At 48.3% G+C, this 18724-nt stretch overlaps 1 protein-coding gene across 1 annotated transcript; it reads left to right on the top strand.

Moving 5' to 3' along the window:
* The first annotated feature begins 1419 nt into the window (after positions 1 to 1419).
* Positions 1420 to 6253, top strand: LOC144169475 (uncharacterized). The gene is made up of 5 exons (XM_077698660.1): positions 1420 to 1459; positions 2850 to 2907; positions 3444 to 3456; positions 3543 to 3583; positions 5764 to 6253. The coding sequence occupies exons 1-5, from the start codon at positions 1424 to 1426 to the stop codon at positions 6147 to 6149; spliced, it is 534 nt and encodes a 177-aa protein (XP_077554786.1). The 5' UTR covers positions 1420 to 1423; the 3' UTR covers positions 6150 to 6253.
* Positions 6254 to 18724: the final 12471 nt, after the last annotated feature.

Below are 18724 nucleotides of genomic sequence, written 5' to 3'. Positions count from 1 at the left end.
ATGAGGCTCCAAGTTCCCGCCCTAGTTCCCAGAAACGACAAACCCGGCAGTCTTCAACATGGTACCCAGGTTTGATTGATACGCTGTCGTAGATGACAATCGTCGAGCGTTATTTGTTCTGGGGCAAACGCACTTTGGTGAAATATGGAATTGTTTCATGTTAACCCTCGAAGCTTCAAGAAATGCAGGGTGCTGCGCCTGTACGCTCAATTCTTGAGTACGCCTGCTTCGAAATTAGGATATGAGTTGTGTTACATACTCGTATGGTTGTGCTATAATCATTACTATTTTAAAACTCTCATGGAGCCCTCAAAATCATGTGAATAATCTTAAAACACATTTTATGAGAGACGGTAGCAAACACCCAAAATTAAAACCAACCATAAACCAATGGTCTTCCTTTCATTCCGACACCCTTGTACTAACTAACTAACCTCCACATCACCGTGCAACCGTGGGTTCGATTCCCATTACAACCACAGTTTCAATGCTAAAGCAATGTTTGCTACCCTGAACAGGTGAGCAGCCGTTTTGCGTCGGCGCCCGTAGCGCGAAGGTGCTTTTAGAATCCGCGATTCGACGAGGACAAAATTTCAGACCGCAAGAAAGATAAAAATGTTTTGGAGGTGCGTGAGAATTGAACAGCGACGAAACTTTGCATCATTGGCTTGGCATCATTGGATGCGGCTGCATGGTACATTCGCGTGGTAGAGGTTACGGCGGCTATTTGTTAAGGTAGAAAGCGTAGGCCGCAGAATATAACCCGCAGGGTGGAATTGCCCAGGTACGCGTCTGGCTGCAGCGCGTTCCATGCCACTTGCAGAGCACTGAATCTACGTACACTTTATGAGAACTTAGTTAGCAGCGAAATCCACCATGACAGTGATTGAAAATAACTATAATGGAATTGCAGCTGTGCAGCATAACTATGAAAAATAACCGGTGCAGTTCACACACAACACTGTGAAAACGTACCCCGCAGTTTGAAACAAAATGGGGACGCGACTAGTTCAGAAAAATTTACTTTATGGTTTGGCTCACGGCACAGAAACCAGTCCCGGAAGAAGAAACGTCAAGACCATTGTGTTTCGACTGGTGGGCGTCTCTTTTTTTCCGTTTAAATGAAACCTACCTGCCACACAGGATTCCGTCCCGCTTTCAGCTTCGTATACCACGCAGCAAATTTGCATGCCTCGCAAACACCGAAAAAGCACTCTGTGGTGTTTACTTCGAAATAAATGCTTTCGCATTCACATGTCATTGGAAATGTCTCGGTCCCTGAATGTTGTTGCTTCGTGTGTTGAAACTGAGGCTTCGATATTGAGACGAATTCAGGCAGCATTTTCGCCTCCACAAATCCCGGACAATGGCGGCGGCTTCACTCCATAGGCCATTGAATGCTTTCCTTTATTGTAACAGAACCATGCTGGGGATGAAAAACTGCCAAAAAGCAAAAAAGGTAATTATGAAGCAACATACATATTGCGGTTGCTGAAATTTGTTAAACTAGCTCAACCTTGAAAATCCGGAAAATGTCCGTAACATTTTTAGTCATACTATGCTATATTTGTAATACAGAATAACGAGGCAAATATCTCGAAGCGGAAATAGTGCTGGTCTGGACAGTAAAGGAACCATCGCAAGATAACGTGCGATGGTAGTTGAATAAAAATTACTTCCTTTGTTTGTTCTTGGATCAATTTTCTAAACAAACAAAGTATTTTCGCGAATTGAAACTTCTGATCTGCTCTACAAACGGGCTTTTAAATTTTTTTGGTTTTGGAGTACTGGGGACGGTGAAGAACTGCTAAAAGCTAAAGAAGGCAAATATCAGGGCACACATTCCTACTGTTGACGAAGGAAGCATCTTTAATAACACCCCTCTTGCTACTACTCACCGTTACACGTTGAGCGCATTTTGCCGTTAGAGGTTAAACTTCACCTCCCGAATCTTTGCATCCGCGACAGTATTTTAAAGACGATAGTCCTTCCAGGGCTGCGCAAATACGAAAAGCTTGACGTCCCTGTCGGTCTATCTCTGGATTCAGCCATCCGGACAAAAGTAGAAAAATTTGTAAAAAAAACAGTTGATATCGCCAGAACTATTCCAAATGACTAAAGCTGGTGACTCAAGTCCTATAAGTCCCAATTTGTTAGCACAAACTATACCCCAGGCCCATCTGAGGCAAAATGTAAGTACATAAGTTTGAATTCCTGCGTTATTTTAATTAGTCTACACTTCAGTATCGTTTTTTACGATATAAAGCGAGAACATAACCGGGTACACATCCAAAATGATGGTGGTGGGCTTTAGCACGGTTGGGAAGAAATCAAGCCCCCAAGGAACCGAACTCCCGCTGGTGCTGTTGAAGGTACAACACGAAACAAAATACAAAGAAAAATATGTGGGCTGTCCTGACAGATGGCATCCGAACAGTGCGAAGAAGGGGAAACTGAATCGCATTCAACAAACGCCCACTGTATTCATGCCGGAAAGATTTAGAAGGGAGGTGAGGGGCGCGACGGGCGGGAGTGCGGAGCGCGCAAGGTGTTTCATGGCAGGGGCGGTCGACGACTGTAGTCTCGCTAAAACATTTGCAGTGAGAAAAAGATACGCGGTCAAATTCTTCTTGTAGTAATAATTCAAAGTTTGCTTTGGGCATCTCTCTCTGCTCGACAACGAGCTGAAGTAGCCGTACAAGAAACGAGTGCCTTGGCATGGCTCATAATATATATATATATATATTTTATTATTACCACTGAGATTGCAAATCCCGGTAAAAAAAATCCCGAAGTTTAATATTGCGCTTTGAAGTGTTCATATTGTTGCACATTTGTTTTTCCCACAGCTAAAGACAATGCAAGCCTTCCTGTGCTTCACCGTTAGCTGTCTTGCCGCTGTGGCGTGTGAGTTGCACGAATTACTTGACTCGATTTTCTTGCGGTATGTAAATGAACCTGTTTGATAAATCTTGCTTTGAATCGATTTTTCAAAAAAATGAGACATAGAAACTTAGCAATGTAATAGTTTGAAAGAACCTTACCGACTTTCAAGAGAACAGCAGTGTACCAGTGCCAGAGAAGTAGTGGGATTGTTTTGAACGGTCTCTGATATTCGCGCCACAAAGAAAGACGAGTAACTTGAATAACGATGCTACGTGCAGTGTAAAATCTGAAGTGTAAACAAGAGTTATTGCCTTTTATTGTGCTTTGTTACAGCGTTTTTTTTTTTGCGTTCTCCTTTGTAATATGGCAGTACAGAAGTATTCACTCCCAGGTGACAGGCTTAAGTTCTGGTAGCAAACGAAATTTGAGAAGTAGTGGTGCTGTGCTTGAACAAAATAATTTTGAAATATGAACCGATACACTGAAATTGGCATTTGTGTCTTGATTGACTGAAAGACGTTTCTACCTCTTTTTTTTTTTTTTCATGGCAAATGAAGACGGAGCGTCTGGGTAAGTAAAGTGAATTGTCCGTTGACTATTTTTTTCTTCTTTTTGAAACCCTGTAAATTGTGTTATGTACGATTATTTCTCTTTAGGCTTCCGGAAGTCATTCGACCAGAACCAGCGGTTTCAAAGGGTATGTAATTTGTGGAAGACACTTCTGTGTCCTTAACATACTACAGTAGACTCTCAATACACGGATCATCAAGGGAACCAAAAAGTTAGTGTTGTTTAACAGGAGTTCTGTTTACTGAGATAGGTGTGGGAAAGTGCAAATTTATGTGCGTACACCCTCTTGATACCATTTAATGGAATTCTAAGCATGAGAGGGTGAATGTAGCTGATAGTTTTTCAGAAGGCAAGAAAACTACAAGAGGTTTAGGCACCGCATTCACACAGTTGATTTAGCAAAATATCCCGCCATCTCCACGAAGTGAATGATGATGAGAGGGGCGAAGCTAAAATGCTTATCAGTAAAACCGTGAAACATTCGCCCGCACATCATATAAAGACTCGACACGTGAACTTACCACAGCTCCGTTGACAAGCCCGTCGACGACGTCGATGTTTGTGGTGATTATGTAGGGCTTGTTTGGGACGACGAGAATCTCCATGGGTAAGTTGGCGAATTCGGTGTGTGACTATTTAGCAAGCTTGGCCGTCGCCTTCTGTAGACCGTCTTGTGTCGCGTACCCCCGGTCTTGGGCTCGCAGGCGACGAACGACAACCTCTTCTTCTTCCTCTCCTCCTTGTTGGGTAGCAACAAACGCGTTGATCGTTTTGCCCTCTTCGGCCAATCTTTGGTTGGCCAATCCCTAGGGGGATCCTGCCACAATCATCATTAATATGACGGATACAGCAGTAACGAGGGACGGGACAGTGCCCTAGAAGGAGGAGCTTCGCCCCTAAAATGAGTCGCTGTGCACTACAAAATGCATCAAATATTTTTGTTAGAGTCCTTGCACCTGCATCTTCACAGAGTCTGAAGGCCTAAACTTTGCTTGTGCTTACGACCCACCGAGTTTAGTAGACGGCTACGCGGTAATGAAGCACGTATAGCCCCACGATGGCCCGAACGAGGCGGCAGGAGCTGAGCCGAGAAACCTCGGCGTCTTAAACCGAGACCGAAAGACTGGAACAAGAACAGTGGTGTTCCATTCGTTGCGCTAACACGGCTGACCACAAACGAGACGAGTCTTACGAGGCCAACGAGGCTCAAAAAACATGGTGAAAAACACGAAAATAAAAACGAAACTGCCGGAACCATAGAAAGCTGATTCTCATGCCGATAGTTTTCACAAGAAGTTCTATTTCTGGTTCGTTTCACACGGTGACGCGGAAATTTTATTTACTAGTACCGAGAGTTTTTTTTTACGTTATCTGAATACGAAGCCAACCAACTTACAGGCAACTGTTCCGTTTAAGCGGCAATTCCCTTAAAGCGATTTCCGTTTATCGAGATTCTACTGTATATATATTGATAGCGCAATGGTAGACGAGACGCAGAGAACAGTGAAAGGATAAGTGCTTTGTCTGCGTCCCGTGACCTGTTTTATTGTTGAACGTGTCTTATTCTTTCCGCGCGTCTCTTATTCCACGCGCTTCTAACAAATGCGCTCGCATACACTTAATAAGCTTTAAGGCCTAAATATGTCGTTTTCTGCCGTCGCAAAATTTCTCGTGAAAAGGTCGGTAAAAAACATTTGATTATAGTGTTTTAGACATTTACACGGCATTTTTTTCTGAAGTAATACGGGCGCTGTATATAAGAATACGGCTCATTGAGAAGTCGAAACCAGATTTTAGAACTTCTTGCCGGGTGTGCGCCGTTAAATATAACAGTTATAAAAAAATTCTTTGTGGAAAGGTTTCATAACTGGTTGTGAGAAAACTTGATCAAATGGAGTTTTCATGGTTGTTTCCTCGCCCGTTCCCGGAAGAAGTAATGAAGCTAGGTAATTTCGCGCCGCTATTATCAAATTAAGCCAGTAAGTAAGAGCATACAAAAAGAAACGGAAACTTAGCCCGTGTTCATAAATGTATTTTCTTTCGAGTAAAACTCACTTATTACTTCTGAATTCAAAACATGAGTATACATTATTAGCGCCTAATGAGCCCTCATCAAACCACATGATTATTTCTCGCTGCGAGAACCCTAGATTACCCATTCAAGGTAGTATACTTGTAAAAGAGGGCCCTTGAAAGATAAGATATGCCATTGTGATTGCACCGCCGTTAAATTGTACTGCAGTTTCAATCCATAATGACAAGTGCTGTCGAAAGAATACTAAACTCTAGGAATCACTTTCTATGCAGGAGCTGAAGGGGAGATACCGAAGAAGATCGGAAAGAACCGGCACCTGATGGCAGGCCTAGTTAAAGGCCACAACAGCACTGTGAGCAAAGAGAGCCTGGAACAGCTGATCAAGGTCATGGAGGTTCTTACCGCTGGCGAATATACAGGAGCTCAAGCTGAAGTGGCGAAGAAGGCCCGAAGAAGCCTGAAAACTCTCAGCCGCCTCCTTGAAGACAACGACAGAACTTTGAGCAAAGAGGACCAGGAGGAGGTTTTCGAGATTATGCAGAGTCTTACCGCGATGGAAAGCGACCTAAGTGACGAGGACTCTGAGTACTGGTGGGACGTCATCAAAGCCGGACTTGATTTTTTGTGGGAGCTGTTCCGCAAGTTGTTTGGTTTTTAGGAATTCTTAAGGAAGCCGCCAACTGTAGAGTAATTTAATTCTCACGAGAACTCACCAACAACCTGCGTTTAAAAATATAATAAATAAATTATGGTTTTCGTGAACGTGGTGCCGTTTTTATCTTTTATTCACTTGGGAAATGCGTCTAAGTACAGGTGAGAGGTGCGTAACTAAAATATGGACGCACGCGAATTTAGAAATTGTGGAAACTTTCGCTCACTATTAGGTACCTCACGTGTTCGCCATTCACACAAAGAGGTAAGAAAGGTGAGCAGGAATAGAGAATGCGTATTGAGGATACAGAGATGCGGCCAAATAAACAGTTGCAGCCTGCCCTCTATGTGTCGCCACCCCAATGGACAAAGCCCATGTGTTGAGCTGGTACGGAAAGGTCCTGGCCTACAACCAACAAACTCGCCGCAGCCTGTTACGCCCGCACCGGCGCGTTTCCCGAGATGGTGATACAACTTGGTTGCCGCTACAGACGAACACTTACCCGATCCCACCGGCCTCCACCCTATCTACCCCAGCCACAAAACCTTAGCTCTACGTTCACTGACCCCTACCTGACTCGTTACGCGTATAACATGGGCTTAAAAATTTCCCATTACTCTTCAACCCCTCCTTCACGCAGTGGTGAAGGTTTCTGCCGAGCCTGGACCCAGTCACCCAGCTCAACCTGGTGAACTGATTGAGGACAGCTAGTCAAAGCTGACGTATTTTGTACTAGGTGTGGCTTCTATAAGGTTAGCTCCACAACATCATCCCATTTGCTCCATTAATAGAGATTTAGTCTCTCTCGCCGCAATGGAAGTTCACGATTCCCCAATTCGGAACCTTCCTGTGCATAGAGCTATTCTAGAGGTTCTTGTATGGACCCATAAAATTAAGAAGAAACACACCTTATAATTCGGGTAACTAAGCAATCAAAACCTTGTCGTGACGTTGAAAGGGAGTCCCTTCCTTAAATGTCTTCCGTTCTACTTGGCGATGTATTGTGAGAATATGGGCCAAGGGGCCTATAGCTGTGACACCATCAATAAATACAGGAATCAGAAGCAACGAATCAAAAGCATAGGGAGGATGGTCGCCTTGAACAAGAAACAAGAGAGTCCAGCGGTGTGTTGTATTGCGGTACTGTACGAAAAAGGGGCTAGCGGCGCAACAGCATCCCTATTTGTGTGATCGGACAGAGTGTACACATAAATAATGGCAGATCATTTGTACTGGAATCGCTAAGTTCATCTATCTGAAGATATGTAGCTGTTGTTTTCCGAATCACTGCGGTAGCACTAAGAACTTCAGCCGGGATCTTTGATAGAAAGGATCGGCAACGCCCACTGGGAAGCACCCGAGTTACCTTTTACGCAACATAATGGTTCTTAGGCAAATGCAGGGACCCGAGAAACATAACTGGTCCGAAGAGTAGTTGCCGTGTAACGTGTTATGGGGTCAACAACCGTAACAATATTTCGATGGCCAGTTGTGGCTATGGGCAGAGCGAGTCGCAGTGACCAATTCGGACGATATCGAGCGGAGTGGGCGGCTACTGGAGGGTTTGCAGTAGACCTGGGTTTGGGGTCGTTGGTTTGGGGTCGTTGGGTGCTGAAAGAAAGTTCAGCGCGGGTATATTTCGCTACGCTATAAGAGGGTTGAGGATAAAATTAAGAGCTACCAAATGCAAAGATGACAGAAAACAAGGTTTCTAGACGCAACGCACCACGCGAAGCGCTACTAACAATTCTTTCTTTCAATAGAGCATAGCTGGTGTTGAAACATTAGTTTGCGAACTTCCAGTGCTCTCTGTCACATCCCTCCGTGACTGCAAAACTGCCGTTTTGGTCAATATAATTACCTGTTGCGGATTTATTAAAGTAGACGATGAGGACAAAAAGTTGATTGATTGATTGTAGGGTTTAACGCGCCGACGCAACGCAGGCGATGAGGCGCGCCGTAGTGGAGGGCTCCGGATTAATTTTGACCACCTGGGGATCTTTAACGCGCGCCGAAATCTCGTACACACGGGCGTTTTTGCTTTTCACCTCCATCAGAAAAGCGGCCGCCGCGGCCGGGAATCGAACCCGCGACCTCGTGCTCAGCAGCGCAGCACCTTAGCCACTGAGCCACCGCGGCGGGTAGGACAAAAAGTGGCTAACTGCCTACTATCATAACCATCAGGGAGAGCAAGTGAAGGAATTAGCTCTTTTGATCTAGATTAGAGTTTTTCTTTTAAATTGGCTGATTACACTCCAATACTTGAAGCAGAACTACTGGCCATGGCTCTGGCCACAAAAAAATTCCTAGCTCTGTCACGCATGTAATTTTCATAACTGATCCCGATCTCTTTGCATGTCTTTTGTCAGATCTGAACACTCTATTCATTTAAAAAGATTTCGCCACTTTTTTTTTCAAATCACATCTTATCTGTACGTGTTGTGTGGGTGCCTGGACATACAGGTATTCTGCTCAACGAGACGGCGGACACATTCACGGGTTTCGCCATAGGTGGCCCGATATTCAATGTTTGTCCAAATCTAGCAAATATAACTGTGGCACGTCTTTGTCGATATTACTTATTCAGGGAGTGGTCCAACGATATCCTCGATAGACCATAGGATGCTCACCTAAAATTCAAATGAAATTCATCGTTTTGTGTTTCCCGCTAGTGCAAAGAGGCCCAACCAGACATGAGCTACCTTAAAACTATATTTGATCAGGTCAGAATTCGCATTAACAGACGTATGCTTGGTTTGTAATCAACCGAAATAACTAGAACACTATTTGTTTGAATGCCGCCGTTTCACACAGCAAAGAAAACGTTAGCTTACTCTCCCATTCGAGCGCCTCAGGCCCTAGAGTTTCTCACTAGCTCACTTGGAGTGGTATCTGGCGCTAGCGTCAACGTGATTCGGCGAAAGCGATCTACGCCTTCATAGGTGCCGCCATAGTGTGTAGTTCGTCCGGACGTTCTGCGTGGCTTGGCCGGCAACAACTTTGTGACTACGCAAATTGAGTTTGTGTTTATAATATTGCTGCCAAAAGTGCCGCTGTTAACAAAATGTATTTTGTATTAGACATTGTTAGAGGGTATAGGTTGCAAAACAAATTTTGGGGTTACAAAGAAAAAAAAGTAGAAGTCCTGCCTTTGGCTCATGCCGCCAGATACAGCGGGCCGTTCCGGACATAATTTTTAATTATTACATACTCCAAACTGGGTGAGGTTTTCATTTCATTTGTTGTAGTATTTAGCTGAAAAGAATTATTCAGATTGTCTTAAACTGTGTTCTTGCTTCGTCTCAATACAGTATTGTAACGATGGTTACAATAAAAAAGGCAAACTGGGTTTATTAGACAAGGCGAACTTGTTCCCACAAGCAACGAGCTCTGGCTAGCCTCAACCGTTCCACGGTCTTCTTCCTCTTTCCCTTCGTTCCGCGCACTCCTCGTCCTCTTCCTTCCTTTCGAGCACCGCCTAACGGCCAAACGGGAAGGTACACCACTATGTACCTGGTGGGAAGTTCACACTGTACCACGGGAGCTGCTGCATTGCTCCCCCCTCCGGGGTGGCATCGACCCGATGCCACTAGAACGCGTACGCGAAGGGGCAACGAAAAGAAAGGAATACGCAAAACATAATAACAATCAGACGAAACACAAGGCAGCAAGAGGCCAGCGGTAACAGGGAAAAAATTCCCCGCATTTCCCCGAGGGGAAGAATGTGAAAGTGCGAATGCACGAGTTCAATTTGCGCGGTTCGGTAATGTTCGCGAAAGAGAGATCACACACACACACACACAACTACAAAGAAAGAAAGATGCATTTATTCACAGACACCTATTTGTGTTGTCGTTGTACTTGATTGCTAGAGCGGATCTCAGCTTTGAAATTTAGTGTCAGTACTCCTTTAAGCAGGTGCATTAGCCCTTCTCACGCCCGATTCTTGGCCAATCCCCCACGTGGGTATGTGCCATGTCAGCGGCCAGGCAGCGCGCGGCCATCTCCCCCCCCCGTTGCCAAGGAAGACGAGGAGATTCCTGGCCAATCACCCACGTGGGCATGCTATGCGGACATCGCCGGTGGACGCAGGTTCAGGGTCGCTTAAGAAGTGCATTCGCACTTAAAAAAGTAGAAGCACAGTAGGTCAAACGGGAGTGTCCAATGGCCGCTCGTAATATGGCTCTAGGCGCACCACGTGCACAACGTCAGAGGTCGGACGACGTCGAGAAGAAACGTTGGAGTTGCTCTCAGGTAACACCTCGTAGTTCAGATCGGAGATACGTCGGATAACCTTGTAGGGACCGAAGTAGCGGTGAAGCAGCTTTTCCGACAGTCCACGGCGGCGAATAGGCGTCCATACCCAAACAAGGTCGCCGGGACGATAGTCCACATTCCGTCGTCTCAGGTTATATGGCCGGGCGTCGATTTCTTGTCGCCTGCGGATGCAAAATCTTGCAAGCTGACGAGCTTCTTCAGCGGTTTGAGTGAATTCATCAGCATCAGTTCCGGCTACCACGACGTTATCCACAGGGAGCATTGCATCGAGGGTTGTCGTCACTGGGCGGCCAAAAACAAGCTCAAATGGTGTGAACCGGGTCGTTTCCTGCACGGCTGTATTATAAGCGAAAGTGGCATAAGGGAGAATTTCATTCCATGTATTGGGGTTGAGGTCGATGTACATAGACAACATGTCAGCCATGGTTCTAATAAGTCTTTCCGTGAGGCCGTTTGTTTGGGGGTGGTAAGCAGTAGTCTTGCGGTGAGTACTGTGCGTCAAGCGCAGTACTTCACGCATGAAGTCAGATGTGAAAGCCGTCCCCCGGTCAGTCAGTACTACAGCGGGCGCTCCATGTCTGAGGACAAGTTTGTGAAGAAAGAACTTCGCTACCTCGGCAGCGGTTCCCCGAGGAAGAGTGTGCGTCTCTGCATATCGCGTTAAGTAATCCGTTGCCACAATGATCCACTTGTTCCCTGAGGCTGACTTGGGGAAGGGGCCCAGTAGATCCATGCCGATTTGCTTAAACGGTGCGTCAGGAGGGTCTAGTGGGTGAAGTAGCCCTGCGGGTTTTACGGGTGGCGTCTTCCGGCGCTGGCAGTCCCGACAGGTCTTCACGTACTGTTGCACCGAGGCTAAGAGGTTTGGCCAGTAATACTTCTTATGAATTCTTGCGAATGTGCGAGTGACCCCTAGATGCCCAGCTGCAGGCTCGTCATGGCATGCTTGTCAAATTTCCGTGCGTAATTCTTCCGGTACGACAAGAAGAAATTTCTCTTTACTCTGATCGTAATTTCGCTTGTAAAGTACGTTGTCGCGCAGGCAGAACGAGTTGATTCCTCTAAGAAAAGCATGGGGAGGTCCAGCGTTTTTATCCCGCAGGTATTCAATAAGTGGTTTGAGCTCCACGTCGGCCAGTTGGCAGGCAGCCATATCTGCAGCTTGGATCATCCCGACAAAGGGGAAGTCCTCTTCCTCGGCTTCAGGGGAATCGGTGGAAATCGGTGCTCGGGACAGACAATCAGCATCGCTGTGCTTGCTGCCCGACTTGTACACGACCCTAACGTCGTACTCTTGTAGCCTTAAACTCCATCGAGCAAGCCGTCCAGAAGGGTCCTTGAGGTTCGCGAGCCAGCAGAGGGCATGGTGGTCGCTGACCGCTCTGAATGGCCTACCATACAGGTATGGACGGAATTTGCTGATGGCCCAGATGCTTTTTCTGTCGCTGAATAATTCCTTTCCGCTTTGGAAAGGGTGCGACTAGCGTAGGCTACAACCTTTTCCTCCCGAGCCTGCCACTGTACAAAAATAGCGCCAATTCCCACATTGCTGGCATCCGTGCGGATTTCCGTGTCGGCGGCGTCATCGAAGTGGGCTAGAACTGGAGCACTTTGTAGAAGTCTACGCAATGTTTCGGAGGTCTGTTGTTGGTCATTGCCCCAGGAGAACGGCACATCTTCTTTGATAAGTCGGGTCAGTGGCTCGGCGATATTGGAAAATCCCTCTACAAATCGTCTGTAATAGGCACAGAGGCCTAGAAAGCGTCACACAGCCTACTTGTCGTTTGGGCGTGGAAATGACGCGACGGCAGTCGTTTTCTCGGGATCCGGACTAACCCCAGCAGCACTTACAATATGACCAAGAAATGTGAGCTCTTCAAACCCCAGATGACACTTTTCTGGCTTGATGGTCACATCTACAGAGTGAATAGCCTCCAGGACACTTCCCAGCCGTGACAAGTGCTCGTCAAATGAACCGGAGAAAACGACCAAGTCGTCCAGGTACACAAGACAGGTCTGCCATTTCAGCCCAGCGAGGATAGTATCCATCATGCGCTGGAATGTAGCCGGCGCAGAGCATAGGCCGAAGGGTAGAACCTTGAATTCGTAGAGACCGTCTGGTGTCACGAATGCCGTCTTTTCGCGGTCGCGCTCGTCGACTTCGATCTGCCAATATCTCGATTTCAGATCTAGGGACGAGAAGAATTTGGCATCGCGCAACCGGTCCAAGGTGTCGTCAATCCTTGGGAGCGGATAAACATCGCGTTTGGTCGTACTGTTTAATCGGTGGTAGTCAACGCAGAAGCGAAGCGTGTTGTCTTTTTTTCGCACAATTACGACGGGAGAGGCCCATGCGCACTTCGAAGGCTGGATGACATCATCGCTTAGCATTTCTTTGACTTGCTGTTTTATTGCTTCACGCTCCTTCGGGGACATTCTGTAAGGGTGCTGGCGAACAGGTCGGGCGGATTCGTCTGTTAGGATGCGGTGCTTCGTCACATGAGTCTGGCGGACTTTGGACGTCGTGGCCAAGCAGTCAGAAAATTCCTGCACGAGACTCACTAAAGCCTCCTTCTGTGTGGCGGAAAGGTTCTTGTTAACTTCGACAAGCGGAATGACGCCCTGCGTATGAGAATCTGCCGCTGTCGTGCCTAGTGTGGTCAGATGCGTTACGTCGGCGACCTCTTCGATGAATGCGATGGCGGTATCTTTCGCGAGATGTCGGCGCTCGTTGGAGAAATTGGTAAGCAAGACGGGAGTGCACCCATTTTCGAGCTTTACAAATCCTCTTGCGATGCAGATACCTTTGTCCAGAAGTAACCGAATGTTGCCTTCGGCTATCTCTTCGTTGTCCTGAAATGTATCGTTCATGACGTTGACGAATACACTTGTGCAAGAGGGAAGAGTGACACCGTCGTCGTCAATGAGGCGCAGAGCCGTGTCGCGTCGGTGTTCAATGTTTTTTTCGATGGCTAGCGTCGTAGAAAATCTGATCGTCGATTTCTGCAAGTCAATAACTGCACCATTTGCTTGTAAAAAGTCCATCCCAAGGATTAAGTCTTTTGAGCATTCGGGTAGGACGACGAAGGTGCCGATGTACGTGAACCCTTTGATTTTAATTCGAGCAGTGCACATACCCACAGGACTAATCAGATGACCTCCGGCTGTGTGAATCTGGAGGCCAGTCCAAAGCGTCAGCACCTTCTTGAGTGTGGTGGCGAAAGACTTACTTATGACGGAATGGTCCGCCCCAGTGTCGGCCAGCGCCGTCATCTCGCGCCCATCGATTTCCACCAAGACATCGCACGCTACATGTTGGGTGGTACATCTCCCCGTCTCCACCTTGTCGCTTGCCTCTCGCCCTACTCGTCGTCGTCGCAGTGGAGGTTCTTCGTAACAGTCGACGCCAGCGGCCTCACCTCCCGGGGCCGCTGAGTTCAGTTTCCCCGGGTTTCAAAGCTGCGCGATGGATGGTCAGAAGAACTGGGGGCGAAGCGTGGACTCGAGGATCGGCGTTGCATGGGCGATGGTGAACGGGACTCTGGGCGTCGCGGTGCGAAAACGTTTCGGCGGTCGTCGAGGTAGTATTCAATCTCTTGCGGGCGCTCACCGTTCCTTGGACGCGGAGCATTTGGCGCAAATCCTCGCAAGCCGATACGGCGATAGGGGCATGCGCGGTAGACATGTCCTTCTTCTCCATAGTGAAAACAGAGTGGTCTGCGGTCAGGAGTGCGCCACAGATCACTTTTCCGAGGTTGTGTTTCCGGTGGATACGGCAGGCTTCTGCGAGGCCTGGGGTTGAGCGGTTGTGTCGGCGCAGGTGTGGCGACGGTCGGCGGCGAGCGGTGGTGGTATTGCTGAAGAGCAGCTGCGTATGAGAATTTCGGTTCCTCCCGCTGTGGCTCCTCTGTTGGCTCAGGGATACACGCTGCTTGCCGGACTTCTTCGCGTATCATTTCGGCGATAGACACCGTCGGTGCTGAAGACTGCTGCTGGTGGAATGCCTGGAGCTCCTCTCGCACGATTTTCCTCACCAGTTCCTGCAAATCGAGGCAGTTCTCCAACCCTGTCATGCAGCTTGCATTGCAGACCATGGCTTCGGTTTGGCAGTACCGCTTCGCTCTACGCTGAAGCGCGCCTTCAATTGTCGTTGCCTCGCTGACGAATTCGGCAACCGTTCTTGGGGGATTTCGCATCAGCCCGGCGAAGATGTCCTGCTTGACGCCACGCATGAGGTGCCGTACCTTCTTCTCGTCCGTCATGGCGGGATCTGCGTGCCTACAAAGACGGAGCATATCCTCGGTGTACATGGTAACACTCTCGTTCTGCCGCTGATTTCGTGCTTGAAGGGCAGCCTCGGCCTTTTCTTTGCGGTCGCTGCTCATGAAAGTGGCTAGTAAGCGCTGACGGAACTTCTCCCACGACGAGAGTGTGGATTCATGGTTATCAAACCACGTTCGCGCACCTTCCTCAAGAGAGTAGTATACCTGTCGCCGCTTATGGTTATTTTCAAAGCCGTTGAACGTGGCGACCCGTTCGAAGTGGTCCAGCCAGTCTTCCATGTCGTCATAAGGCTCGCCGTAGAAGACTTTTGGTGTACGCGGCTGTTGCACCACGTACTGGAGAGGGGCGTCGGTCATGTTTGTGTTTAAAGTGGCGGTGTTGCGTACAATCTTCTTGGTTGCCCGATCAGGTAGAAGGCCGCACTCCGCCGGCAGTCCGAGTAGGCGACGGCTGGTCCGCTGGTGTACGGGCGACACTTCGACGTAGACAGGCCTGGATGATTGGGGTATCATATACCCAGCTCCTCCACCACTTTTGTAACGATGGTTACAATAAAAAAGGCAAACTTTGTTTATTAGACAAGGCGAACTTGTGCCCACAAGCAACGAGCTCTGGCTAGCCTCAACCGTTCCACGGTCTTCTTCCTCTTTCCCTTCGTTCCGCGCGCACTCCTCGTCCTCTTCCTTCCTTTCGAGCACCGCCTAACGGCCAAACGGGAAGGTACACCACTATGTACTTGGCGGGAAGTTGACACTGTACTACGGGAGCTGCTGTAGTATTATCGTATGCTACGCGCTTAGCACAGCGAAGCTATGGTATAACATAGACAGGTCGAACTACGAAAGCTCAACGGACACTTTCAAAGCCCTCTCGGCTTTGACAGCTTTGTAACAGAACTAGAAGAAGGCCAGGAGTATTCATCACAGCAAGCCGGCCTAGTTGGAAACGATTCATGATTGGACTTGCGCAAAACAAACGGGGACGAGGAAGGAACGACAAGGACGAGCGCACTCTAACAACTGGTTTAATTTCTTGGAAGAAAGACATATATACCCCACAGACCTGCGTACAACATCTCAGTAAAAGCTTTACAGCGGACACACATCACATAAGTAGATCAGCGTCTACAAAAAAGGTGACAGCAGCGTCAATTCCTCATCAAACAAGGCCACAGAAGGGTGGCCTTGTTATGAGAAATAAAAATGAAATACTCGTCAGGAGTGCACGGAGCTGCCGTTCCTCTTCTTTCGTTAGGTGTCTATGCGGAGCTGGGTAGGTGATACGCCCCTACTTGTAGTGCTATGCTATTTCGTGATACGTGATCAGCTGGGTTGGTCTCTCTTGCTCGCTTCCCGGGGCCCGGCGGGATAACTCTCGGGCCAACAGGTGGGCGACTTCGTTGCCCGGGACGGCAGAGTGGGCGGGTGTCCATGTGATCATGCTCATGTGATTTTGCCCAAAACCGTGTGAAATGAGGAAGCGGATGTGGGAGCTTTCCTGAATTCCTCTCCCTCAGATGGCGGCCGGATGCCTGTGGGCGGGAACGGCTTCTTCGGCCAGTTGGACGACCTTGATCTGTATGTCTGGGTCGGAGTCCGCACTGGTAATTTGTAAGCATGCTCGTACAGATCGTGGCTGAACAACACAAGCCTAAATCATGTGAGTGAGTGTGGCTTCCTGGGTGCTCAACTTGTATTGATCATTGTAGAGGTCGGGATAAATGTGGCTGAATAATGCAATATTTTGGAATGCATTAACCTGCAGCTGACGCCAGGCTACAGATTGACGTCTGTTGAGCGTGTGATGCGCTGCAGGATATTTCAAGCGCTCCATGCGATAGTGTTGCGTGATGTCCCGCTAGGTCATCAGCCTGTCGCTATCGCACTCGTCCGAGCCAGCAGCGCCCTCAGGGCTATCCCGGGAGCTAAATCCTCGGGCCACGTCATGACCTTGTCCGTTGCGCGGGGGAGTTGCATGGGCCGGTGTCCAGATTATTTGGACGCTTCGACGGAAGGGCTTCGATGGAGTGTAAGGTGCGTATGGGTGTATTAGAGATACTGCCAATTTCGTAATTCCGGAGAGCGGTTTTAGAGTCGCTCACAATGGTTTTCGCCGCTGTGGAGGGGACGGGAAGCGCAATAGCGGCCTATTCTCCTTTCTCAGCGTGATTAATGTAAATACAGGCGGATGCCAGAGAGTTTCCTTTAGCATCTATTGCCACGATGGCCACGGCGCGCGTAGGATGGTAATCAGCGGCGTCAACACAGCGGGAACGAGCCCACTTGTCGCAAGCCCGCTCGTCACCGCAGAACTCGTCATAGGCAAACTCGTCACACCATCCTTTTGGTAGAATGTCATCTCGAGAGAAGAACTCTCGGGCAAGATGCCTTTTCGTCGCATGGGTTTTGTCGCACTGCAACCCTGGAAACAAACGCCTTGGAGGGCTGACAGGAATCTCGCATTCAAAGCGGTTCCGAGTATGGTATAAACAATGTTATATTCGCTAAGGCTGTTTAGGAAGGCGTGGGGAGGTCTGTGCGACCTGCACGCATGTATAATGCCCTGAAGCGCTGCTTTTTTTTCTTGGAGAAGAAGGTGGGGTTGGGAGGGAGAAGCAGCGAGCCAAGCACTTGTGTTTTGAAAGCAGGCCCGATACCAGAGCAATTTCTCCAAGTAAATTTGGGCACGTAAAATATGTTGTTTTTTGTCGTTTGGATTCTCTTTTTGGCGCTTGGATTCCACTGCTACGCGGCATTGTAAACGAAGCGTTGACTTTCACGGGCCACGCAAAATAATCTACGGTGAAATCACGTGACACCTACAAAAATGCATCAGGGTATGAAAGCGCGTCATGTGATGTAAGTTTGAATTCAATTAGTATTTTAACATAATTTTTGAGGTGTGACGGTACAGTAACCTTACTGCTTCTGTAAAAATTCAAGCACACTCACCCAGGGCCGTAGCCAAAACTATTTTCGGGTGGGGGAGGGGGGGGGGCGGAGGAAGGGTATTGGAAGGGAGAACATTTGCCCTAAGTCTCTCTTGCGTGCTGCCTGGAAATAAATTTCTGATTATGCTAGAACCTCCCAACACCCCATGTGGCTAGGTCCCAGCCCTCCCCTATACCTTTCTTAAAAAGGCGACGAATAGGAGGCGGTTGACGTACCGAAACAACTCTTCATGCAATTTTTTCCGTGTGACGAATATTACGGCAATACGAGAATTCCTCGTACAAAGTGCCCTATGACGAGCTGGTATTCCTGTCCAGTTTACCTGTGACGAGTTCGCCTATGACGAGCAGACCTGTTACGAGGGGGCCTAGACCCGACGGCGATAGCTTGAACGCGGGGTGGGACGAACGTCGGCTCATCCAGGATTCGGTGCACGCCGTCGGGTGCCGGTATTAATGTGCGAACTTCACACACACCTTGTCCACCGTGAAGAGTTTTGTCTCTGCAAATGTCTTGTTCAAAAATCTGGGCCAGGGGTTTATGGCTTAGTCCAAACGCATGAGGAGAACCACCACAGCACAGCGCCTCGACACAACACCCAATACAGCTATACAACTTGGCGAGACGCGTCGGCACAAGCAAAGTAGTATTGCAAACGCTCTATAAACTCGTATGTACATGGCCCAAGAGATCGTTGTCACTTTACCTCTGCCTGGAAACCGTAATCTCTTAGGCAGGCTTGGGAATGGCTGGGGTGGACCCCGACTAGACCGGGGGCAGATGCTTTACAACTGATAGGCAAGCGCGCTACCTCTGCTACGGAGCGCGTAGCCATGCGTCGGCTGGACAGAACCGTTTGCTGTCGCTCGGTCGGCGGCGAAGAATTGTGAAAGGTTTCCTCCATGAGGGCTCCGGGAAACACGTCTGCGAACAAGCTTGCCACTGGGCTATCGCTTTCGTGATGCGAGCTGTTGTTGCAGCGTTCATTCCCAACATTTCCTTTGTGCTGCGTGGAGAGTTCATATGTGGCTGTTGCCCTTTTCAGTTTATTGACGTTGACGATTTTTA

This window comes from Haemaphysalis longicornis, unplaced genomic scaffold (genome assembly GCF_048455015.1).
Source record: "Haemaphysalis longicornis isolate Haplotype H1 unplaced genomic scaffold, Haemaphysalis longicornis Haplotype H1 scaffold_2, whole genome shotgun sequence".
Taxonomy (NCBI): Eukaryota; Metazoa; Arthropoda; class Arachnida; order Ixodida; family Ixodidae; genus Haemaphysalis; species Haemaphysalis longicornis.
This window is presented reverse-complemented; position numbering and strand designations above follow the sequence as displayed.